At 41.3% G+C, this 26,492-nt stretch overlaps 2 protein-coding genes across 18 annotated transcripts in view; both read right to left on the bottom strand.

Moving 5' to 3' along the window:
* PPFIA1 (PTPRF interacting protein alpha 1) overlaps nucleotides 1-15,950 on the bottom strand; it is a 72,154-nt gene extending 56,204 nt beyond the window's left edge. For 12 of the 16 annotated variants that reach the window (XM_040608080.1, XM_040608086.1, XM_040608087.1 and 9 more), the window contains exons 1-4: nucleotides 9,707-12,200; nucleotides 9,125-9,213; nucleotides 7,724-7,821; nucleotides 2,430-2,693 (exon numbers count right to left, since the gene is read on the bottom strand). In XM_040608080.1, coding sequence (XP_040464014.1) covers nucleotides 2,430-2,693 — 264 coding nt within the window. In that variant the 5' untranslated portion in view covers nucleotides 7,724-7,821; nucleotides 9,125-9,213; nucleotides 9,707-12,200. Of the gene's footprint in view, nucleotides 1-2,429; nucleotides 2,694-3,809; nucleotides 4,705-4,909; nucleotides 5,200-7,723; nucleotides 7,822-9,124; nucleotides 9,214-9,706; nucleotides 15,366-15,854 lie in introns of those variants that run through there. The other 4 variants (XM_040608073.1, XM_040608074.1, XM_040608075.1 and 1 more) reach the window with 4 other exon arrangements.
* A 435-nt stretch (nucleotides 15,951-16,385) lies between these two features.
* FADD (Fas associated via death domain) lies at nucleotides 16,386-26,468 on the bottom strand. Of its 2 annotated transcripts, XM_040608095.1 has the most exons (3): nucleotides 25,971-26,468; nucleotides 25,428-25,615; nucleotides 16,386-21,357 (listed from the first exon to the last, which is right to left on the bottom strand). In XM_040608095.1, exons 1-3 carry the CDS (start codon nucleotides 26,269-26,271, stop codon nucleotides 21,352-21,354), a joined length of 495 nt encoding a protein of 164 aa, XP_040464029.1. In that variant the 5' UTR covers nucleotides 26,272-26,468; the 3' UTR covers nucleotides 16,386-21,351. The 2 variants fall into 2 exon arrangements, with proteins under 2 accessions (XP_040464029.1, XP_040464027.1); XM_040608093.1 differs by lacking the exon at nucleotides 16,386-21,357 and having other exon boundaries at nucleotides 23,190-25,615; nucleotides 25,971-26,466.
* Between the last annotated feature and the right edge of the window lie 24 nt (nucleotides 26,469-26,492).

Below are 26,492 nucleotides of genomic sequence, written 5' to 3'. Positions count from 1 at the left end.
TAGTGAATGTAAGGAATTAAGTACAAGAATGCCATTAGAAATTGAGTGTCTTCGTAGTAAAAAGAGTAATAGTTCTGGTACAGAAGCAATCAATCTGGCATTCCTTCTTTTATACTAGGAATTTCCATCAATCATCAGAATGGTCTAAGTGGCTGATTCAGCTAAATATATGAAACAAGAAAAGTGTACAAACAATTCAATTCAATAACTCCTTAAGATAAAGTACTCCAAAGTCAACTGCAAAGACAAGTTACATGCCAAATCCGAGGGAGAAATACTACATTGGTCACATAGTGATTTAGTAATTCATGCAATTATACTAGTATTTACACAACTAGTTAAAACTGATTTTCATCACTCTACCAAATCAAATACAACTACTATGATAAAAAAAAGAATTAAAAAGTAATTACTAAATCCCTTCCTCCTGAAAAAATATAACACCACTGTCAGTAAATTTAAAGTTATCCTGCTTCTACCCTTCCTTAAAATACACAGCTAAACAATGGGTCATTTGAGACAGTAGTTCAAAAGAATGCTCAGCTTGAAATAATTAACAAAAGAAGTTTGAATAGTTTCAAATACTACAGTCACCACAGAGTCTTCCTAGTGAGCACTTATTAGAATTTAAGTAAAACATTGTTTCACCTCATCAGAAATTTACACCTATGAAGTAACTGGCTCTTTACCATAACAACAAAAACTTGTCAAACACAGAGGTTATTTCTGACTGTAGCAAGAATATTAAAATATTTTTTTACTTTTGAAAGCACCGTCAATTGTCACCTTCGGCAATCATTTGGGTTTAAGCACCACTGAGGACAAAAGTGACAGACCATGACAACAGTATTTTCCAACAGCACTCTAAAACAATCCATGCACTGCTGTGTATTTAGATAAAACTGCAGTAAAATTTCTCTCTCAACTGAACTATGAGACTTGCTTTCCTACAGATTTCACATGTAACCATACAACTATGACATTATTGAAAAAGGGATTTGTTTTCTTAACTGCATTAATCTTTCAGAATGTTTAGAAATAAACATTTACATGTAAGTAGCTTACTAGATTTAGGAAGGAAAGCTGAGAATTGAAAAGGGAAAAGAGTAACAGTACAGCTTAGAGCCCAGGTGACTCAGCCACAAATTCAAGTATAATACTTTACAGATCATACAACTGGTTAATGGCATCCATTAATGTAGCAGACCTGAAATAGCGGCTAAAGGGAAGCCACAATTATTACAACAAAAAACCCAAAGAATGATATTTGCCTGCAGCACATGATTTAACACAGGGAGCAGCAAAGGGTGAAAACTTCTTCTTTCTGATTTTCATCATAGCATTGTAACACAACTAGATTAACATGTATTGCTTTTTAGTTTCTATCCCTCAGCAATTACCAGTACCAATTACCATGCCAGGAATCATACAGTGATTACATTATAATGACAGCAGTGGAAACAGAAGGGTTCAAAACTACTGTTTTAAAGGGTATAAACAGCAACTACAATATTTAAGGATATATAAACATCTGTAAAAATAAGAAGTATTCTTGGAGTATATATGCAAGTATAACATCATCATGACATACTTGGGACAGCAACCAACCACGCTAGAAAGTGCAAGACTATCAAGAGTTACCCGACACCTGAAAGCAGCCTCTGCTTTGCCTACAACCAAATGCTTTCCAGAGTGAACAAAGTTCAGTCGTATTCTTTTTACTAGAATGGATAAAACCCGAGAAGTTCTGAGACACCAATCACCTTTCCTAACTACACACTACTGCCCCACGCAACACATTTAGCAGTACAGGCTGTATGCTGGCACACTGCATCCTCCAGCAGGCAATAATTAGTAACTCCTAGCAAGACCAAAAAGAAACCACCCAGCAAAACAAATCCAAACTCTCCACACTGAACTAAATGAGTTAAACACCCCACTTGGACTTCTACACTGCCATGGAAACTCAGCATGTATTCACAAGGTAGCAGCCTTAAACTTTTCAAGTTTTTTAACCCTAAGTCCATAGCGGTATCAGAATGGCCTCCAAGTAATTCTTAAGCACATGAATGAATCAGGCTGTTAGAAACAACATAAAAAAAATAAATACCAGTGACAGATGGAAGTCCATCAAGTTCTATTAAACAAAACTATGTAGATACAATTTCACACTCAGGCTAAACCAAAAATTATAGAAACTGGGAAAGCATACCAGAGAGAAAGGGCTGACCTTCCCCGCTCACCTTGCTGATAGATCTTTCCCAAAGTGAGCAAGCACCAACAGATACCTCAGGAAAGTACTAAGCCATATTCATCTTCCCCTAACTTAACCTGACTCTTCAATAAATTAAACATACAAAAAGCCAACAACATACCACAAAGAATACAAAAAATTATCAAAAGATACCTTCCTTTCAAAATGTCCATACCTGTGGAAGTGCAGTATTGAGCTGTCTCTGCAAGGAATCTCTCTCATGACCAACTTCATGTAGCTTGCCCTGGGTCAATGCTAGCGTCTCCTGAGTTTCTCTTAGTGTTTCCAGAAGGCGATCCCTTTCTTCCAACATGGATACCATTAATTGCTCAAAATGGGAATCAGCATCTGACTGTAACGGGGAACCTGAACCATGGCCTCCATTTCCCCCAGAGGGAATCTCTGCCTCACTGATGGTTGGCATCACCTCACACATCATCTTGAAACAAAATAAGACAAAATAAAGACCATAAATTTAAGTCAAACAAATCTAAACAGGATCAGCAAAGGAACTTTGGATACCGGTAATACCAACTTAGTTTTCCCAATGATAGCATCAGCAAAGGTTGCCAACACCTTAGCATTTGTCACTATTTCATTAAGACTACAGGAGAAAAGGTATACAATCAATTTAATCAAGACACCACTTCATAATGAGAATCTTGTGACTTCTTGCAAAACCAGATTTTTAAAGCTACGTTTCACACTGTGATCTCATTTTAATGGATTTATATTTTTGTTAAGAGCACACTGCTGCTGAGATCTTTAAAAAAACAAAGATAAGGCATGCAGCATGCCACCAAAAATTATAGCCTTATACCAATAACTGATTACATTGCATATTTTGAGAATCATTATCTGCTGCTTCCAACACTTGAAACATACAAAGATAGCATCTAAAACAGTACTTTGAGCTTCTGCTGGCTGTAGAAAGTCTATGGTAAAAGTGATGCATGTAAATAAGTGGCAAATCCAAACAGTCCAATTCAGGAGATACACATGCAAAGAATGATAAAAAGCAAAAAAAAAAAAAAAAGTAGCAGCAGCTGTCACTGTGGATAACAAAAGTAAAGGTAAGCAAAAGTAATTAAAGGCAGAGTATGAATACGGTTAATAATGCAAACATAAGTACTGCACTACTGTTAAACTGGCAGGACTTTTAAGAGACCCCAACAAGATCCTTACATGAGGCTAAGGCATCAGGTTTTTTAAAAGCACAGAAAAGAACCACAAATGTAACTACAGCACACACTCGCTGAACCACTAAGACTCTGAAGTTCTTCAGACAGCCTCTCTCAACATCACAAACTACAAGAACCTAAGGTAAATCAGAAAAAAATAGTTCTCTCAACATCTCTGGTACCTCAAAGTTTGTTCTCAGCCTTGAATTTCACACTCGTATCTGAACCTTTTAAAGAACAATTAAACTTATTCTGAGCCTTACTGTGGGCACTCTCAATCCCTTGAAATACCTGGAACAGCCTGAAGTGCTTTGTAACATTTTCATGCATGATTACCATAAGCCTTGTATTTTCAACACCACTACATTATTTACCTTGCTCAATAAAATAAAAAGGCTTGGAAAACAGGCCCCAGGTTTCCTGCAGTACCAGTTCTTCTCTGGTTTTAGTAGTTTTTTGTTATCCCAAAAAAACTTCTGGATTGCAAAGCATCCATTCAGCACTAGTCCAACATCTATTTAATTGAAACGCCCCGTGCACATGAAAACAAATAAATCTGCTGAGAAAAAGAGCAGACTCAGTAAAAAGCAGCAGTAGCGGCTTCAGCTAACTAGCCAAGTCCCCAGAACAGAAGAATGTGAAAATAAACTGTCTCAACTTCCCATTCCTCTATTACTGGCCCATAGGTCCTGCAACAGCTGGGATGGGGGAATCATGTGCTGAGGTGGAAAAAAAATACAAAAAAAATGTAGTCTGATGCAGTGGTGCAACAAGCTTCAATAGTTCATCGCTCATAAATTCCTCTCAGGTCACAATCGCATTATTAAACAGAGTACAGACAGCATGGAAAAACGGCAGGAGCTTTCTCGTAAAAGATCTGGAGAAACCTCCCTTCTTTTCTCTTCTATTAATTCCAACGGGAGGCTCTCCTTCCAGTTCCCTGGGTCTTAGTTCAAACATTTATAATCCCAAGAGCCAGGCGCCGGTATCGCTCTGGAAGGCGAGGAGAACGGCGACCTGTTGTTCCTCGGCGTTAGTCCGCCACCCGCTCTCGCCCCGGCCTGTCCCACCGGCGGTGCTCCCGAGCCCAGAAATCCAACCGAGAGGGGCGGCAGGCAGCGGCCGAGCGGCGGCAGCGCCCGGCACCGGCGGGGGGAAGGCCCCGAAGGGAGGCGGCGGCGGCACCGGCAGCTCGCCGCCCGGGTCTCGCCGCTCCTCGTCCCGCGGCAGGGCCCGACAAAGGAAGATGCTGGCCGAGGAGACGGAGCTTCTCTGCCCCCCCTCCGCCCCTCACGGGCAGCGCCGGGCCGGGCCTCCCTCCCTCCCCGCCAGAGGCCCCAGCGGCGCCGGGAGCGCGGCCCCGCGGCTGCCCGCACGTAGCCGGCTCGGGCTGAGCGCGGCCCCTGAGGGGCGAGCCCGGCCGCGGAGGCCCCGGCGCCGCGAGGGCCGAGCGAGCGCTCCCTGCGGCCCCTACCGAGCGGCGGGGCAGGCTCCCCCGCGGCGGGCGCACTCGCGTCCCTTCGGGCCCGGCCCGGCTCCGCCCGCCGCCGCCGCCTCCTCCTCCTCCACGTCCGTGGTGGCCGGCGAGGGGGCCGGCTGAGGCCGAGGTAGGTGCCGCTGCGTCGCGCCGCGTCCCGGGCCCGGCGGTGCCGCCGCGGCCTCAGGGGGCGGCAAAGGCCCTGCCCGCTCGGAGAGCCCCGATCGCCGCCGGCGGCCCCCGACCCGCCAGCACCGAGCACCGAGCTCCACCGCCTCCTGCTTCTCCCGGCGCCCTCTGCGGCTCCTGCATAAATCAGTGCGGGGGCCCACAATGCACCGCGCGGCGGGGCTCGGCCGCTCCTGCCCTCCTTCCCCACCGGGTAGGGCTGCAGGTTCGAGACCCGCTCTCCCGCGGAGGCCGCCTGCAGCCCCGGTGAGCCGCCCGCCCCTATCCCAAGCGATACTCCCGCCGCCCACGGGTGCCCGCCCGAACGCAGCGCCGCCGTCTTTGCAGCAAGAGCCCTAGGGCAGGAGGCGTGCTTGCTGAGGGCTGAGCAACAGGGCAGGAGAGAGTCATCACCGCTCTGTGCGTGCCAGAGTCGCCCCGCAATCGCAGCCCTTCCCGGGGCCTGCGTGTTGTGGCAGGGCCCTGCCAGGCGGGTCTGGCCGCTCCTGCCCACGGCGAGCTGGAGCCGGGCCCTGCCCCAATCGCTCTGCCCGTGCCCGTCGCCTCAGCGCACCCGTCACCCCAACGTGCCTGCCCGGCCCTTAGCTGCTCCCAGGCCTCAGCCCGCCACCTGCACCATCACACCACGCTTTCAGAAGTACTTGACAGAGGTGGTTAGCCGTGTGCACCTCGCAGAGCTGTGAGGTGATGGTTTTAACCAATTAAACGGTGTAACTAACAGCTCTGTGGCAAGTAAAGCAGCTGAAGGATCCAAGGCCTGTGTGGGTCTCTGGGCCATAGAAGACAACAAGCTGTCAGCTGCTGTATTCAGCACATGTGCTGTCCAAAGGCTTGGCATGGGCGCCGAAGGCTTCTCCCGCCTCACTCTGTGAGGAAACTGTGCTACCAGTAATTTAGTGTGTGTGCTGTCCGAAGGCTTCTCCCGCTGTGAGGAAGCTTGCCACCAGTAATTCGGCGTGTGTGCTGTCCGAAGGCTCAGCGTGGGCGCCAAAGGCTTCTCCCACCTCGCCTTGTGAGGAAGCCGTGCCACCATGGCCCCCACACAGCCCCAGCGATGGGCGACTCTACTAGCAGAGCTTATTCTCCACAGGAAACAGGTTTGGCTTTGGGGTGGGGTTTTTTTTGTTCCCCTCCTCCCAATCAAAACTGTTTGAAAACCAGCATATAAACACTTTCCACTTGTGTTTCTATGGCTTTTGCTCTGTTACTGGAGGATCACATTCCTAAAGCTTTCACCATGCACATGAGTAAGGTTGCAGTTTGTAGGCAAAGCTTAGAAAAATCTCTTTTCTTTCTTCCATTTGTGTTACCACTATGAATAAATGATTTGCATTTTGGACCCTATTCTTGCTTTTGTAGTGAAAAGCTCTGAAAAGCATCAAGGGCCAGTTACACTGACAGAGGCACATCATGCCAAAAAATAGCAGCCCCTGCACTGAAAGTTGTACAGATTTGTGACTGGATTACATGATCCTTAATTTGTAAACAGAGCATATAGACACCTAGCACTGGATAGAAAGGATCATTAATGAGTCACTCTTCCTTCCCCCAAATAGGAAACTCTTTACAATTACAGATTTACTACATTGTGCTCTTTCCCTGTGGTATTTGAGCCCTTAGGGTGAATTCAGGTCACATTTTTAAGCTTTTCCTCTACAGCCATGAGGTCTAGATTTCTTTTTCCCCCTCTTGAAGAGTCTGATGTAATCACTGACTGGGAGCTGGAACTTTTAAGGAAAAAGTGAAATATTATGAAGTACATTCAAATCACAAGTTCTGCCAAATACTGGTTAGCACAGATTTAATGCTGAGTAATACACCATTGAAGTGTGATTGTATAAATACTGAGGTCTGACTTTTCAGGGTAGAAAGAGTAGCGAAAGCAATCCAAAATCAATTGTGCTCTTCCTGAGGAAACCTCCGAATGTTATGAATTAACCTGTGTTGTCAAATAGTCTCAGTATAGCTCAATGCTATTACTTAGAAGCTTTGATTTATACTGATATATTTAGAAACTTAGAAGCTTTGATTTTAACTTGAACTACTTCAGATGATCATGGGAGGGGATGAAGGAAGGCATCATTCACCTAGCCCTCTCCTTCAACCTGCTACTGAGCGTTTAACCCACACTGAGGGTTTCTGTCACATAATTCAAATTAATATATACCAATCAGCAAAAACTGGGCTATGCTTATGAAGCACAGCAACGTGTTTCTGGGGCCAAAGGCAGTTAACGCTTAAAACTAGGCCCTGAAGATTACCTTGAATGCAATCGGCTCTTTATTTCTAAGCATGTTTCTACAGATAGATGCTTCTGTTTCATTGCTCCAAATTCTTTTTGTCTTTATCTACATCAACAAAATTGTCTCCCATAACTTGCATGCAATTCGTTGATGACTCTATTCCTTATACACCACAGGAGCTGATTTTGTCTGATTCTGTAAAGAAAACAAAAATACTTTGCCAGCTTGACCCACTTGATGAAACCTACTAGTAAACTACTAGTAAAAATACTTAAACTTTTCATATGCAAGTGAAAAAAAAAGCCAGTTTTCTAAGCATGGTCACAAATACATAGGATGAAAAAATATTGGCAGAGGAGGAGAGGTGGTATTTCCTTACCTCTCAGACTAGGATTTCAGAGAATTCTTTTGTTCTTCTGTAGTGCAATATTTAGGAGTGTAAAGAAGTCAAATTGATGCCAGTCTAGTAAAGTAAGACTTTAAAAACAGAAAAGCATTTTAAAAGATCAAAGAAATTCTTCTTGCTCATTATTAAAAAAACCCACTCAATTTTAGTAACTTTTTGGAAGATTAGTTTTTTTCCCCTGCTATCTTCATTTTGTTGTCACTTATACTTCAAGTCTAATATCAAAGTGACACCTGCTTAATTTTTAGTAGAAAGCCCTCAATATTGAAAATTACTGATTTCATTGTGAAATCATTTCTGAATAATAGCCTAAGCAGCAGTTCTTCAAATAATGCCCTACAGGCAAAACAGTCTTTCCACCTGTAGTAGCAGAACAGCCATTTCAGACATTACCTCCACTGATCTACTCTAGGTCCAGTTTGTACAGTTTCTAGATTTCATGCTTGCACAAAAAAATATTTTTGAAGCAAGGAAGAGTATTATATGTTAATTCTGAGAGGAGGAAAAATGTATTTTACAAACTGGTAAAGGTATATAAAGAAATACTTATTTTTTTATCATTCTCCAGTGGAGACCTGCAGCTGAACTATTGTGCCTCAACTACTGCATGATGAAGTTTTAAATAAAGTGTGCATGTGTAACAATTAAAGTATGCTAAAATAAGCTACCAACAACTGATGATAATCAGGTATTTCTTAGGCTTCTTTATTACCAGAAAAATGAAATATTTCCATTGATAAAAAAGAGCATGGAATTTCATCCCAGCCAAAGTTTCCATGCTGCAGTTGCTTCAATGAATTCAGAAATTAATTTCAGAATTCTGAATTTTATTCAGAAGGGAACAATTTTTAGGATTGGGAACATAACTACTTTTGGAAAAGAAATTGAAAAAATGCAAAAAACTCACATTTCAAAATATTTTCAAGGAATTAAGGGAATTATCTTGTTGCCACTAATTGACAAGCAATGAACAGTTCCAGCATAGCAGCACAGATCTGAATAGGACAGCCAGCACAGGCAACTGATTCCCAATGCTGAGGCTTGCCCTGTGGCAGAGTCACTGCCAAGCGCTAAGTCTTCCTTGCACACCTTCTAGGTTGTGCCTTGCCCCTTCCTAAACTGAGGTCTGGATTTTTGTTCCCTGTGAATATGTCTCTCGGATGAGTCAGCTGTGGTGGTGAGGGTGATGGAGTCACGAGATACCTTTACTGATAGAACAGTGCTATTATTTTGTCCTCATTATTTGGGAGTAAGGGTTCAAATGTGCTGAAACTGTTTGACCTGGCCCTGCCTAACCAATGTTGCAAGTCAAGGAAGTCCTTCCAGGTCAGAATCCTGGTGGACAGTGCATGCTAGGAAAGGCAAAAATCTCACCTTTCATCTTGATTACTTTTGCTGTACCATTCTGCGGATGAAGACAACTTCAGTCTAAGGAGCTGTCAAGGCAGTGTCTTCAAAACAACCTGTTCAAGCACAACCAAAACAAGGCTGAAAACTAAAGTGGAATTTACAGCTGCATGAACAAACACAGTACTGCTTCAACTCATCACACATAAAAAATGAAAACTAATAATGATAGTAGAAAGAATCTGGCCTGATTTGGTTTACATTTAACGTATGAGTCAAATGGAGACTTTGTGAATGTAAAGGCAAAAAGTTAAACACTGTAATAGGCACAGAGTTGATAATCTCTATCAAACTGGACACTGCAATACATCCAGTCAGATTAACAGATCTCAGAGCCAGGTTGTGTAGAATAAATTAATAAGTGAACCTTGGTATTCACCTAGATCCTAAAAGATGTCATTACATTTTCTCTCAGTTTGGCATGACTTGGAATGGGGTTGTTTTTTTTCTTTTGAAACTATGTTGTTCTTTGTCCTTAAGTAGTTAAAACCAAAAATAAACAGTCATACTAACTATAACCATGCTTCGTTAGGAAAGCAAAGGACGTACCACACAATTCTGAATTGAAGAATAAGTATGAATGAACTCCATATATGAATCTTCACTTCAACCAGTTTGTTAACAAGGCAGAGACACTCTCGCATTCAGATTTCTCAGCTCCTCACATCTGCAGTTGGACTTCCCATCAAAGAGGCAGGAGGTTTTAGCTGCAGACCCTCCTCAGCCTCAAGGATTTGTCACCTTTATCTTTGTCACCTTCAAATCATGTATCACTTTCTACACAAGTTTCAGAGGAGAGATGGAAATGGTTAGGCACTTTCTTAAGAAATGGGTTTCAGCCTCAGGTGGGAACAGAGTTCCCATGGCATATAAATGTCTGCTGTATAAAAGGGAGGCACTGACTCCTCAGGTATAAAGAGCTAGGTATTTATTCATGCTCAAAAGGATGTCTTAGTCCAGGAGGGAACTTGAATCCAGAACATCGTAGTTAAGGAATATGCCTCCCACATGATGTACTGCAAATACCTTCATTAGGCACCTCGCTTTGTAAACACTATACTCAAAAGCCCAGACTGTGAATACAGCAGAATTTCTGAGGCGCCTCAGAAATATCTGAAAGGCCTGATTTTGAAGCCATATCGCTATCCCTGTGTGCAGTCCACCATAGCCCAGAGCAGATCAGCATAGGGTCAGGACTTCAAATGCCACAAAACACAGCTGAATAATCAGATTTTTGCATAATGCTCTGTGTTGCACATAATACACATGAAATAATAAAGTCGGGAGAACTCCCAGGCTCTGCAAATACCCAAATATTTCTCAGCATTCCTATTTACTTTGGAGTACAAGGAAAAGGGTTTCCTTTTTAATTCCTCCCGGGCATGTAACTCAAGATATACCATACAACCTGAAGACCACTAGCAGCTCAGATCTTTTAAATGAAATGAGTATGATGTCTCTTTTGTAAGTTCAGCAAGAGGTCTGGCTCCCTGTCTGTGTCATTTAGTGAGATGTAATGCTTGTAGACATGTCCAGAGAGAGCCATACTCTACATCAGCTGACAGCAAAGTAATAAGTTCAAAGACCCAGGTTAAATAACTCTCCACTCTTTGCACCTCAAAACCATAGGATGAAATTCAAACAAAAGCTGTTAAAAACAGGGGGGAAAAAAAAAAAAAAGCTTTCCTTTCCCGTCACATGATAAATTAGATCCTAATGTTTATCCAAGCTCAGCAAAACAGCAGCCTCTTCCTGCCAGCAAGTTTTGCACAGCGAGGTGTCAGGGTGCAGCCGTGCTGAACTGCCTTCCCTGCTGGCAGTGCAGCTCTGAGGACAAACACCTGCTGCCACCCGCTCACCGTGAGGAAGAGCTGCTCACCAGAAGGCAAAAAAAGCAAAGCGCTCCTCCGTTCGCTTCACAGCAGCGCAGGGTTGCATTTGCTGCTTTCACTGCCCACAGAGTGCTTTATGGTTCATTTGTACTGAAATTTCCTTTGTGAGCCTCAAAGCCACCCTACACTAGCACAAAACCTCTGCTGAAAATAGTCCAAGATTGCCTACGCTTTTTTTTTTTCCTTCTGAGTCAAGCCAATGGTACCTTATTTACTCCCTGTCCTTTATAGATGACTTAATGACTTATCAGCAAAATGCATTTTGAACACATTTCAGGCATTTCATACCAAAATGAATAGATGAAAGAACACGATTTTTGCCAACAGCGCTGATTATTCTTTTGTCGGTAGGCAGACCTGACCTGGACTATTCTGTTACCGCAACAAATGTCTCCAGAGGTTGCTAGACAGAAGAGACGCTTTGCCTGAGGGAGAAGGAACGAGAGGGGAAGAAGCTGGAAGGTGGCCTATAGAGAAGAGGACAGAGGTAATTAATGGTTATGCCCATGTATAAAGATAAGTGCACTACTAGTAAATGTGTCAGCCCTTCGGCAACAAAAGCCATAACTTCTAGAAACTATGCCTTGACACAGTTCTTCTTTACATCGACATTTTATTTGTATAATATGGGTCTACATAGATCTGTGTCAGATTTAGGCGAGTGTAAATCAAATCAAAATTGGCTTCTCCAAAATTTCAGTGGGTTTTGAGTTGGACTTAGTGCACCTGATCAAAACAAAAGTCTCCACAAAACACACAAGAAACTGGAGACATGCAGAAAACTCTAACTTACACAATTTATTTTAATGGGAATCATACCTATGTCAAGAGCATAAATATTTTCTAAATTTAGCTGCTATTCCTGCAACCAAAAGCACATATGCCCACTCAAGCACAAACCCAGTGAACTTGAAAAGGTTTTCTGCTTAGTTTCAGCTTCAGTTGTGCAATTTGCAGTTCAGAATTATTGCAGCTGTTGTCTTTCTTGTATGGATTTACAGTGGCAGAAATCCCCTTGAGCTAGAAAGAATTTCTAAAGCAAAGCATAATTTATTTCAATCTGGAGTGAAATATACCCCTAGTATCTAATGCAAACGTAGTGTACACTACATGAGCATACCAATTCCAGCACATCTTAAAACAAGTCTTTTGGAACTATAATGACAATATCTCCTAAACGTACATTCAGTTACAAGTTCAGGGCAATAGGGTTGTGCATTATTTAGCTACTCTTTTTTTTTAAAAAAGCATAGTTTTAGGAAAGGCCTCATTCACGTGAGGTAGCTGTGAATAGTATTGGAAGAAGCAGCTCTCTGGAGTCAAGAATTCAGAACCAGCTGTGACAATGCAGATCCTGACTAACTAGAACAGGTCTGGATACATTCCACCTGGCTGACCACCTACATCATGAACCCATTTACCCTTGGTCGCCTCTGTAATCAGTGAAGTGAGAGAGCCACTCCATGGGAGTGATTCAGATCTTTGGTGTGGTCCATGAATCACCGGCTCAAGATGCTTATCTCTCCTCATTGACTACAGAAGGAGCCTATGGACACTGGACTCCTGCCGTGGGAGCTGTAGTTCGATGTCCAAACCAGTGTGAGATGAATCTGGGCTGGGATGCTGGATACGTGTGAGAAACAGCACACCTTGTTTGTAGGAAAGCAAGTAAAAAGAATTTGCATGTCCATAGAAATAAACAATGCTGTTATTGGCTTCATTGCTTTAGATTTAGCAACTTAAGCTTTGTCTGTCTTGTTAATTTTAACTGGTTTGGAATTAAGTTATGTATTTGCAAGACGAGAGCCAACAGCTTTAGAACCACGGCAATCTCTCACAATATGTGAAAAATTATGAAGAAAAAATAATTGTGTTATTTTCATTCCAAAACACTTTGTATATGCATGCACTGATCCCACAGTGAGCTCTGTTGACATTGAGCTTTCACCTGTTTACTTCACAAGACCTCGAGAGAACACAAGTGGGTTTCTGTGTGGATCATTTCAAAATTGAGACTTCAGCTTTTGGAATGTTATGAGAACTGTTAAAAGAGAAAAATAAAATTGAAGGATTGTATTATTTTGATAATATATACAATGAGCTTTATAAATAGTCTGATTAGAATAAAAAGGATTTACATGTGAAGTAACACTTCTGTTCCGTACATCAGTTTGGAGGAAAAAACCAGGGTTTTTTCACTCTGCCTGCTATGCAAAGGCTTCTACTGTTTCAAGTGGCTTTGGAGTAGGCACTAAGCTAAGTGGACCATGATTTCTATGTACTCAGGATCCTCTATCATTAGTCCTTCATACTATGGTAAAGTAGATAAAGCATTTAAAAAATAAAGAGATCTCAAATAGCACTTAACACTATTTTTAATCCTTAACTGACTAGACTTCAAACGATAACATACCTTTCATTACATTCACATTGCCTGTATGAAATTGTGTGCAGCAATCACTATCTTCATTATTCAGATGCATGCTGAATTGAACTACTAACTTGTGTATGTGAAGATAATAATGTTGGTCAGGTATTAGTCCCAAATTATATGTGTGTGAACAATGCAGAATGATTTTTCTGTGCAACAAGCTTCAGCTTATAGGCAAATGAAAATGTAAATAATGCTTTCAGTGAATCACTAGTTTATGTAAATGTTCATTTTCACCATTTTAGAGCTCCCCGTTGTCTTCACAGTATTTACTAAAAATATTAATTTGCTAAGATTAATTGGCTGAGATGGTGACGAAAAAACACCACAGCCTCAAAATGAAGTCATAAAGAAAACTGCAACAGATAAAAATTCTAAAAGCTATGGAAACTTGCAATGGCAGCAAAGTATTTTGCCAAAAACATCCCCAGTTTCAAGGTGATCCTAAGGCTCAGATGAAATTGTCTGCCAATAGATATGGTGTATTAAACTGCTACTAAAGAAAGTTTATGTCCCAATATTAATTTCCTGTTCTAATTAACAGCACTTCTGCCTAGGCAACCGAGTCATTTAAAACTAAATTTCACCTTCGGCATTTTGAGAAGAGGAAGGTTACTAGGTCAAGATCTGACATGGAAAATAAGTATAGGTATAAGCCATGTAACAGTAAACATTCAGCTCAGACCACCTACTAGTAGCCTTAAGCAGCACGGTGACATTTAAAAGCAATCAGAGTCATAAGGGAACCTTCAGGGAAAACAGACAATACTTTAGAAAGAGCAGCTCTACTTTTGCCAGAGGAAAAAAAACAAGACCTTTGGGAACAGTGCTCAAGTCAGCTTGAAACAAATATTAAGAAAAATAAAGGAAATATAGTTAAATGGTGCTTCTCCTCTTTTGCAAAATTATTATAGCATCTTTTGAAGTAAATTCCCTCCCTGATTGCTTCTGTATTGGTCTGTCCTTACCCTTCAGCCATAAAGTGTACACTGCTCTGATGTTTAACTAACAACTGCATGAAAGATAGTGTATGCCTGTCAACATAAAATCCAAGAGAGCTGCAAGAGGTCTCATCCTTCACTTATGAAGAAACACCATGACTTTGAGCAAAATACCCTGCAAATCCATAAACCCAGAGCATGCAGCACATGACCTGGGTGAAACATGCAGTGGGGAGGAGAACCCACAGTGCCTCACGGAGAAGGCAGGATGCCAGCAGCATCCCTAATGTCAACAGAAGCGGCAGCTGCCTCTGCGCCACCTTGCTTGCACAGGTTATTCCTACTGCTGGATTCACATTTCCCTTAAAGAAAGGCAGTTTTCAGGTTCTTGTCTGAAATTATAATTTTACTGCTGCTAAGATATCCTGGTATCAAGATGTATGTGTTAATGGTACCTACAACCTTATTGAAGCATCTTTTTTAACAATTAATCAAAACACAATCATAGAATCACATAGGTTAGAAAGACCTTTAAGATCACTGAGTCCAACTGTTAACCTAGCACTGTGTTGTCTCTTCTTGGCTTGGCACCAGTAAGCCTGTTACTAACCTGGCCAAATTTACAGGAATCTCCTCTCTAAAACTTACTGTCAGGGAGCACGCAAAGGATGGAAAAACTGAGGAATGCCTTCTGCAGCCCTTGGAATTATAAGTTTTGGGGACTGAGTGCACTCCATACACATAGTCAGAGACCCTAAATACCAGTAATTCTCTCAACTACAAAGGCAGCGTACTTCAGTAAAATCTTCTCCATCTATGTTATTAATGATCATGTACAATACTTACGTCTTCCAGAGTCAATACCTAATTCTCCTGACTTCAATAGCAATTTCTCAATTATACAACTGAAGCTCAACTGAAGTGGACAATTTCTCCATCCCCTTCTAGAAAAAAAAATTTTAAAAAATCTGTTGTTAAGAACAGAGCAAGACATACACAGCTCCAGATAGCTACTACTTAGTAGTACTTACATTGTAAACTGAAGCTAATGCTGCTGGAAGTAATTATATTAACTTCCTGTTTGATATTGGCATAACATGGCTTTCTGTCTGCCCCAAAGACACAAGTGCCAAGGCCCCAGATGAGGCTTGGTTTTGTGCGTAGAGTAGTACCCACACTACAGTGCTGTGTACAGAAGCGCATGGCAGTGGCCACTGCAGAGATGGCAGCAGGGACAGCAGGGATAACAGTGAAAACAGACTCCCACCACCCACCCCCTATATGGACATTTATGAGCATGAACACCAACCACAGTTCATACTGCCTCCTCTAGTTGGAGTCAGAATTCACATATGCAGGTTGTGCTTCTTGACTGATCCCTATGGGTCACTCTTCTGAGTTCAAGTATCTTACAGGAGTGTCATTATCTTCACCTGAGGTTTGATCCAGCATGTCCTCAGCTGCCGTTGAGGTCTTCACATGTAGTCTTTTGACTCATCTTAGCCTCCAACAAAAGATTTGCCCCTGTGTTGTGCCAGATAATACTCTTAGTCACTCAAGTTTTCTTTTTGCCTTTTTCCATTTGCCTGAATGCCTTGTTCCTTTGTATGGAGGTCTTCACGTAGCTTTTGTCAAATTACAATTAATTAATCCTGGCAGTTATTACATAAAAATCCATTTACAATCTAGCTGCTGATTGTACATGGCATGTAGCTTGTGAGGGGAAAAAGAAAACAAACAACCAAGAGAAAAAGGTATGAAAGGTTGTCCTCTCCCTGCTTTTGGTTAAGAAACCATTATTTCTAGGAAGGTGGACAAAAGCTGAAAAAGCCTTGTCGTTGTTTTAAGTTAATCCTTAAACCAAGTCAGAATAACAACAACAAAAAAAAAATTAGAAGATGGCTGAAAGCCACATGTAAGATAAAGGGGAATAATTCACAACAGAGAAAACAGCAGACCTGACATTGTTCATCTGTGCTGTAACAAGCACAGCCAATGATTTATTTCAAAACTAAATTCCTTGTTCTCCTGAACACAGTTCATATGAAAGACTCTTTGACCATACCATCTGTTTGCATTGTAATTCACATTTAAAAGTGTCAACATCAATATTGACTCACAAACAAGTTCTAGCTTAGGTCTATAAGTTAAGCTGCCACAATACACTTAAGCTTTCACGCAAAGAGCTACAGGAATATTGGTCACTTTTCCTTTCATGCTACGCACAATCAGTCAGTACTCCAAATACAGGTCAGATCTTCTCAGAAATCCAAATAAACTTTTAACTTCCCTTTGACCCTTAAACAATTTTGAATAAAGATGCCTAAAACTTCCAGGAATCATTAACATTTCCTCATACATGAATGTGAAATATTAAGTCTAGCCAAGGTGAGATCAATTTGGCAGTTTCAGTCTAGTGAACCATTGCCCTTGCCACAAAAACCATCGAAGAACTTGGTACTAACTCGTTCTTCGTACTTTTTACCTGTGAAGCCAAAGCCTGAAATGGCAGGGACTCACCAATCTTCTGCCATAACCATTCAGGGGCACCATAAAAGTGCATGCAGAACGAGAAGGAAAGATTCTTCCTTTTACTTTGGTCAGGTATATCATTTCCAAACTATGCTGTTAAATAATTTCTTCGGTGCCTACAGCTGCTGCCTGCAAGTGCAAAAGTAACAGGGAAGAGAACAGAGGATTAATGTCAGCATCATAGATTTTGTATTGACCTAAAATATTAGACTGAAGGAAAAAGCTGAAAATTATAGTAACCAATGACTGCTCTAATGTGTACTAGGAATTAAGCCAACTTTTGCAGTGAATTCTGTGAGATTAAAAAAATTATTTGAAATCACTTTTGCTCTGCCTGATCTTGAAGATGCAACAGCTGGCCCTGAATTTGTACTTTATATTTAGTGTTAGCCAAGAAATACACCACCAATGTTTCCAGCAAAACTAGGACTGCTCCTAGAGATTGTCACAGGGACATATTTCTTTACAGAGATAGTATACAGCTTGTAAATGATAGACATAAGTTTGAGAAGCAGTATTGAGAAATGGCCCTGTCAGGAAAGTCTTGTTTCCAGATTATATCAAATAACTTTACTTAAGGGTGTGTGCGTCTATGCATATGTATACACACACTATACACTCACACATGTAGGAAGATATGCGTATATACACATACACAAGCATATCAGGATTTGGGAGGCAGGTAATTTTCACATCCAACACTTTCTTTCTCTCCCATAATATACCACACAGTTTACTTTCACCAAAATATGTTATTTTGTGGCACAAGTTTGATTCCAATATACCTTTAAGCAATGTACAAATAGTAATGTTCCTTGCTTAAAGTATTCAGCCTTTACCTGCTATGTGTCCACGGATATTTAGCTAATAAGGGAAATATTCAGTATAAGTGATACAATGAAAGTAAATTCTGCAGTCCCAGATCGTTGCTGTAAACAGCATCATCAAATTTTATGCCAGCCAAAATCTACAGTGACAATTTTAAAGTTTGAGGTACCAAACCCAGAGATATTTTGCTGGATTGGGTTATCATACATTCTGCAGAAAGGTCAGGATGTCCAGTAGCGGTGATGGGGAAGGTTCTTGACTCCCAGTTTTAAGTGCTCAGAGATAGCATCTCTTAGTTGTCTCAGTTTGCAGCCAAAATACTGCAGAAAAGCCTGCGTACATGGGCACCAGTTGGTTCTTAGCAAGGTTTAGGAGTGCACAAAGGGAGGGTTTGGCAGCTCCTAGGGTTCAGTTTGGTTGCATGATTAGAGGCTTTTTTGTCTGCCTTCAATAACACCACCTTTGTAGTACCAAAATACGTGACCAAAAGAGGCTGGCTGCATTTTGGCCAGCAGCTCCCCATTACTTCTCTCTGCGTGGAACAAACAGGAAGCTGCCACTGCTGCTGTAACATCTGACATGGTAACGTTCCAAAAACAGGATATTCCCTGACCTGCTTACAGGTACTGTGGCAATTCCATCCGCGCCCATTTTTCCCTAGCTGAGGTTGTCATATCCTATTTGAATACATTAAAAACCACTGGAACAGGCTGTCTGAATAACTACAGATAATTCAAGAAATGTCAAAGTCTTCTTCAAACCACCAAGAAAACAAGCGTTTGTCCTCCCTCAGGCTTGCGTGCTAGAATTATTCAACATTTAATGATGTGTGGGGGTATAAGTTTGCAGGAGGGAGATAAGGGATGAAAGTAACCTTTTAAAGGTGAAAATGGTACAAGCCTATGAGGCACTTCAGGTACCGTTTGAATAAAAGAAACTGTGATCTAATTTCTCCATAATTCTTTCTCTAATTCCTCTGAATTAGCCTGTGGGAAGTTCTCAGACCTCGCAAAACAAATAGAGCTCCCCACAACTCAGACCTGCGCAAGAGGCATCAGACTTCACTGGTGAGGCCTCTTCTGGCATGGCACGGCCCTTCAAGACATTGCACAACCCTATTTGAATCACTGATTATTAAAACAGTCACCCTTAAAAAAATTCAGTTCAACCTAAATCCAAGTATCCCAAATAATACTCTACAAAACAGTAAGACTACTAACCTAGCAAATACGCTATGGTGTTACATTAAGTGCGAAAGCAAACTCAGTATTTTCAAAGCTGTTGATTGATAATAAAATTGGTTAAATACATCAGCTGTTTTTGCAAAGGTATCTGCTTTGAGACTGTTGGTCTAGACACTTCCACAGACATTAATTCACAGATGTAAAGACAGGTGAAATCTGTGTTTGGCTTTCAAGCTGCAAAACGATCTGGTCCTTTCACACTACTGAGTAGCTTATCCAGTAGAAATGATTAGTGTAGAATCAGGAATTTCTAGGGCTAAGGATTTCTCACTGATGGATTCCCACGTCCATTCCCACTTTAAGCAAAATTAGAAGGAAGAGATATTCCTAGGGACAAAAACATGATCAGATATCCTGTGCCATGCTCCAGCTGCTTTTAGTTACCCAGAGAGGCTGTAGGGAGCACACGCATTAGTTACATACGCCAAGGAGCTCCAGGAAAGTTCAGGATCTTGGCTAAGAACCGAAGTGGCATGGATACTTCCCTTCCCCAGCATTTATTCTTGTACTGAAAGCAGGGCAGAAAATGAGCGCCCCATCCACATAATTACTCTTACAATCAAAGTCCACAGTATGGGTGCCTCTTGCTCAAAACTGAGGTACTCACTCATGTTACTGTTTTATTATGTTCATCTTACATGAACCAAAGGGGTTTATTCTTACTCATTTGGTCTCACTTGATCATGTGAATAAAGGTTTGAAGTGAGTCAGGGCTGGAGTGCTCAGACCTCTGAAGTTCCAGGAAATGAAAGGAAAAAAATATGGTGTGAAGTGCCTTAAAAATACAGTCATCTAAGATATACTGTAACATTTAATATCCCTTAAAGTTCATAGGCCAGATGTGGAATTTGACGTTTTGATTTAAAGAATCACACGTACCATATGGAGACATAAAGTTCTTTAGCATCAAAGCGCTATTTTTTTGAAAAAGTAGAATATGTTTTAAAAAGTAGAATACATTTAACAAAATTTTATGAGCAGGTCCACAGTGAGTAACTTAAGTGGTACATAACAAAGCTGCAAGTAGCTGTTAGCTAGAAATGTATACTTTGTTGGTTTTAGCTCTAATTAGTTTTAATACATCTGCGTATTTATTAGCTACTTCATGCACAAACATGCAGTTAGACACACAAGTCCGAATTTTACTGTTCAAACTGGATACAGAAATGGAAGTGCCTTGTGCTAAACTGGTGGTTAGAAGAATGTTGAAAGTTGAAATTTCTTAAATGTTTAGCCCCGCGCTCTCTTGCGTGCCCTGTCCCAACGGGGCAGTGGAAGCAAAAGGGGAGAATTCAGTCAAGAGATTTCATTTTACATTCCTGCACTCCGAGCTTGGGGTTTTGACATGGTCACCGACCGGAGACTGCAGCAAATCTCACAATTAGTAACAGCTTCCAAACATTATTCAGCTGGCTGGGATAGCTGCAGCCACATGCCCTGTGTACTGCTGTGCCATGGTTGCCATGGGGATAATGGCTTTGGGGGTAATTCAGGCTATCCAGGGTTTCCCACGGTAGGGACTTTACAGCCGGGAAGCTGTGACTAAATTCTGCTCACATTGAGCATAATATAAAGAAAAAAAAATATACAGGATGCGGATCCCAGAAGCCATGGGCCCAGACCTGCCATGCGCTGCACCCTTTTAATTCACATTTTCTTTGCAACTTTTTTTTTGGGTTTTTTTTTTCAAAATGTGGAAATATGCCTAGAAGCAACAGGAAGCACCTGGCAGGGAGACTGCTGGTGGGGGAAAATAAAAGAAAAAAAGATAAGCCTTTAGTTCAGTTGTTCACATATTGACCTTAATGACAAGAAAAGTTTTGGAGCTTAACTTAACTTTCAGACCAAACCTTTCTCATGGTTTATATGCTTGCTGTATATAAAATCTGGTACCATCTTTGCACACAAAATCCACTTACCAACTCATGTATAGAAATGTAGTCTTCATACATCCCTTTGGACAAATCTGTGCCACAGCTCATGTGTACACTTGCAGAATAGGCTGTTAACAGCCTTTTAAAGTTAGACCACAATAAGAAGTGCTCATTGATTACATTCTGCAAATTATTTTCCTAAGTTAATACTCCTGCTGGGATCAACAGGAATAACGGAATTAAGAAACAGGAAAGAAAACATTATCAAAACTGTAAGCATTTTTAATTGCAAGATTATTACTTTACAAAAAGTTCTAGAAAACCAGGCTCACCTGTAAATAAAATGCCTACCACATAAAATCCTAGTTGCATGTTTTTTACACCTCTGATGACAACGGTCCAATTTTTTCTCTGTGTAGCTTCACACAGCACAAGAGCCTGCTCTGAAGACTTCAACACTATGAAGTAAAAAAAAAAAAAAAGCCAGTTTGATAACTTTTTGAAGCATTTAGACACACGAAGTTGACATTAAGCTCCTTTCCTTACTTACTCCTTTCCTTTACTTACTATACTGTTACTGGAGGTGTAATTCTCAAAACCTTTTGTAGAGTTGTTATAATAAACGAAAGAGGGAAAACAACTTCTATTTTCCGTAATATGGACCACGTTTTAAGGACATAGGTGATCTATGCAGGGAACGAGAAGTACAGTACAAACCACGTTTTGGTAATTGTGACAGACAGACAGTGATTAGAAATTAATTTAAATTGAAAAATACTTAACCAAAAAGCCTGAATTAAGAACACACTGAGTGCCAGAGAGTGCTTGGAGATACAGCAGAGTTACTAAGCTTTTTGCTTTGAACAATTAAATGAAGCAATTAAGATTTCAGAAAGTAGCCAATTATTTTAGGACTGAAACAAAGGCTGGAGGCAATAGTTGCTCTGCATGAGGAATGGCAAAAAAGGAAACAAAGCATGGCATTTGAAATATTTATGACAACCAATTTGTGTAAGAGGATTTTTAATTAAAAGTCTAGAAAACTTTTTCTAGCTCAGTAATAAAAATGCCGCCATTTAAAAAAACTAATATGCAACATATAATTGATATCTTCAAAAATCATAGTAAATGGCATGTAAGTACCAAAAGGGACTGTGAAGCGACACGGGAAAACAATCCTCCAAAACTGAGAGGAGAATTCTCCTGAGATGACACTTTTTACACTCAATATGTTTTTTTGTTCTTTTATCAAGGCTGTAAGGAAACAAGACTCTCAAGAGACCAAAAGGAAAAGGTTTTCATAATTCCTCACAGGCACATACTCTTGCATAGAGGATTTGATAAAATGACTAATTAAGTTACTTGTCTTACACACTCCAAGCTTTAAGCACACGCTAACACCTCAGTGCCAGTATATACTTCACAGAACACTGAAGCCTCTATCAATTTAACTTCTGAAAACATCCCCTAAAAGCCTGAACAGGCTTAGAATAAGCTATAAGCTGTTTTTAACTAATTATAAAACAAACACAACATCCTTACCACAGCATGATTAGCAGAGATAAAATAAGGAAACAGAAGACCCGTCTCCCATGCGCACGCTGCACTGCGACTCAATTTTGGGCTCCCGAGGGCTGCCAGAGAATGTGGTTTTTTCTTAAGCTTCCCTGAGCGACAGCATTCAAATGCTACTCCTGATAGGAAAACTATAGCCTTTTTAGCACTTCTGAGAAATTAAATGACAAAGCTTTTTGCCTTTCCCGCATGCCCCCCTCAATCTTCCAAAGATATTGGTAACATTAATGCCTGTTCAGCACCACTCCTTGCTTTAAAAGTACACTTAACATTTATCTTCTCCCAATTAGAGATCTCATCATAGACAGCAAACCAATTATATATATAAAAAAAACCAGCTCCATTTCTTTTGTTTTTAAGGAAGCATTTTTAATGAAATGTGCACAAATTTTTACAATATAAAACAAGAATGCAAGTTATAAAAAGATGTATATTTGAATCCAAAATACTTCATTTGAAAAGAAAAGCTTTCTAACTGGATCATCACATATTTCCTTACAAATTGCACCCTTTTCCCTTACCCCTCCTCCCAACAGAAAGGTTTTGTTCCCTTTGCTCCATTTCGTTCCCTTTGATTATTCTTAAATAATAAACTTTTTAATCTCTAATAAAAAGTTTTATTGGCCCTGAGGTACTGCACAGATTGCTGCAGTCTAGGTCATTGCTTTCATACACAGTAAAACATCCACTATATAAAAATCCTTAAAAAAACAGGAGGCTTTTTATCTTCTGAGGCAGAATATTTCTTGTGGTTGATGAGCACTTGGCTACAACTAACAGGTTATTCCTACTGATTCTTAATGTATCCCGGTTATATGCAGTAGGCAGTATATTTATTTTCATATTCCAGATAAGTCTATATTCTGTGAACCAGAAGACTTATTACAAGTGGATAAGAAAAACATGTTACTGGACAGATTGAACTTGGAACTGTTGCAGAACTGCTTCACCATAAGCATAACTCATCTTGCTAACTGCACTTTGCTCCACGCTGCTCGCAAAGATTGCTTACAGGCATGAAGGATGTCTGAAGCAATTATTTTCTTTAATCATAGAATGACGACCATATCTATTAAACAAAAACCTCCGAAACATGTGGGCTAGTCATTTAGCTGAAATGCAGCAGCGTGTCTCCTACTGGAAGCCTGGAACTGACAACTGATACTGAGAAGTACTGGAGCAAGTACTTGGAGAACTGTACCTGCCCAAAAAGGCAAACAAGTGAGAACTTCTGCATTACCCACTGCTCCTTTGCTTGGATACAATCACTGATATTTAATGTACTATGATTAGAAAAATACTTGTGAGAATCATTTAAGGAAAAACCTGAAGGAAAAGTTACAGCCATTTCCATTACATACAAATATTCAAGTGACATCGTCTAGAGGCACCAACAGCAATGAAAACTTGAAAATTATCAGCCAGAACATTTATGCAGGGTAGTGGTACACTATATGCTGACACACAGCCTTCACAGTCATGGCACTATGTAAAAAGAACTTGAAAGCAGCCAAACATGAAACAGGTACAGTATCAAAAAAGAAGCCTCTCCTCTTCAAGTATCTATTTATGTAGTTAAAGGATGTTTGCAGTGACAAACAATCCTGTTCATTCAAGCAGTATTAGTTTCAGAAGACTTTTCCCCCCTCACATAGGGGATAGTTCCCAGAGGCCTCTACAGCCCTGCATGTCTTGAAGCTTGTGCTTCAGCCTTCGGTTAGGCCTGAAGACCATTTTTTAAAGTCTGTTCCAAATTAAAACTGAAAACTGAATCTGGCCTCATTCATAAATCTTCTTTCCTCTGCGAGTTGCTTACAACCACTTTCACAAAACGTCAAGGAACAGGAATGAACTAAACAATTGCAAAGGACTTGGAAGAGCTATTGGATCTGGAGTGACCTTTGAAGAGAACAAATTGTGGTGAAAGACTGCTGGTCTTCACAGGATATCACTAAAGTATGTACTATGTATTTGCTCTCAGTAGGCTTTCACACCCCTCCACTAAAAAGAAACCAATGGTTTCCAGGTTTTTGTTACAGTACACGCTTTTGTTACTAGATTCCTAGTAAAGAATCTTAAAACATTCATGGCAATAGGAAGAGGCTGCAGTAAACATGTGACAGACACACACCATTTCTGTGATACTTGCAGGAGAATACCTCCTTTGGGAAGATGAACACACCTAACACAGACATTTGATTTCAACTAGTTCATTTTCAACCCGGGCACATTTTCTGCCAAGAAAAAAACACCACAATAGTTACTGGCACTCTTGCACTGCGGTCTTTGAGACCTGAGGTTAGTTGTCTTAGTATCCTTTTATAGAGAGCAAATGTATCTGACAAATTATGGAAGATACTATCTTATGCTACTCAAGAACAAAATCCAGCACACAGCTAAGAGGTCTACTCCTTCTGCCTTTCATACTACGGTTACACTAGACCACGTAAAAAAACATAAAATCCAACCTCCCTATGACATATTAAATTGCAGTTGCCTCAGAAGTGTCCCATGGATGTACTTCCAGAGAAGATGTATCTGAAAAGTACCTGCAGTAAAGCAAATCCTTGTTTTCAGGTGGGTGGTAGAACAACAGCGTGAATTTCTACAAAATGGAGTTTTAGCCTCCTAAAAGTTAAAACTTCTTAAAGAAAGCATCAAACTACAAAGCATTACCTGAAAGGAATTTGTTTTTCTGTTAACCTTCATCTGACCACAAATCAACCGATTAAGGCACCTAAATTAATGGCAGAGAAACAGTACCAATGAGACTGATTTTGGTTCAGAAGAGCAAAAGGCACTTTTACTTTTTTCATCCACATCCGTGGGATATGGAAGTGTTTTTATATTGCTTTCACCTGGTTCCATTGTTCAGCGGCAAGAGCTTCTGCTCAACTCTGTCTGCCACCAAATTCATATGACAGTCCCGAAGAGCTTTTATTAAGTCAGTCACCTTTGCATCTTTTCCCTTCCACTTCTGCCACTCTCGAAGCGCCTGAACCACCTGCTCCTGCAAGCTGAACGGATGGGCTGCCACTATCCTGTCCAGTTTCACTTCAGAAAGGCCAAGTTTTCGCATCAGCATTCTCCAGTCTCTCCCAACGTTTTCATGTATGACTTCAATAGCTGCCTTCTGAAGACCTGGAATATCACAAATGCATTAAGTTAGCGACCGGTTTACTAAAAAATACCGAACATTTTTAGAAGTTTCGGAGTTGTTTTTTTTTTTAGCAGAATGGTGCTACTCTTGCTGCATAGCACATCCTGAAAGTCACGCCATATTCTGAAAAGCCACTGAACACACTCAGAATGTCAAGTACGCTGCACGATTTCCAAGTGACCATCCAATAAATAAATAAAAAATAAGAAGGTATTTCCACCGCAGCCGGCCTGCCACAGGCCGCGCCGCAGCAGCAGGCTCAGCTCCAGCGTGGCGCCCACACTTCCAGCCGCTGCTGGGGGGCGAGGGGAGTTAGTCAAAACCGAATCCACCTACGTTTTTCGTGCACATCAGGTTCGTCCTCAGGTGAGGTAACTTCTCCTTCCTCCACGAACTGCTTTAGCTGAGAGACCAGATCTTCCCTTTCGATGCTGACAAGCAAACCCTGAAGAAACGACACGTCGGTGCTTGTGATCAGCTGCTGCTCGAGGAGGATGCTGAAGAGATCCCCGCCGCTCTCCACCGACTCCAGCTTCCTTTTCCCAATCTTCCCCCAGCAGAGAAACTTGAGGGAATCAAGCTCCCTGCTCGACAGCCTGGTGGAGAAGTGGTGCAGCAGGGCCAGAAAGGGATCCATGGTGCCGAGGCCTACACCGCCAGCAGCCCAGGACCAGGGCCACAAGCAGGCCGCACGGGAAGGCTGGTGGCACCCCGTCCCCGCCCGCCGGGGGCGGACCGCGCTCCTCTAGTCCCGGAGCGACTTCCCGGGAAGCCGGAGGGCGCGGGGCGACCCGACCCGACGCAGCCCGGCCCGATGGCGGGACGCGGGCCCCAGCTCCCCGCCCGCCCGCGGCCCGT

The sequence above is a fragment of the Falco naumanni genome, chromosome 10 (assembly GCF_017639655.2).
Source record: "Falco naumanni isolate bFalNau1 chromosome 10, bFalNau1.pat, whole genome shotgun sequence".
Taxonomy (NCBI): Eukaryota; Metazoa; Chordata; class Aves; order Falconiformes; family Falconidae; genus Falco; species Falco naumanni.
Note: the sequence above shows the minus strand (reverse complement) of the source record. Positions and strands in the feature narration are given on the sequence as shown.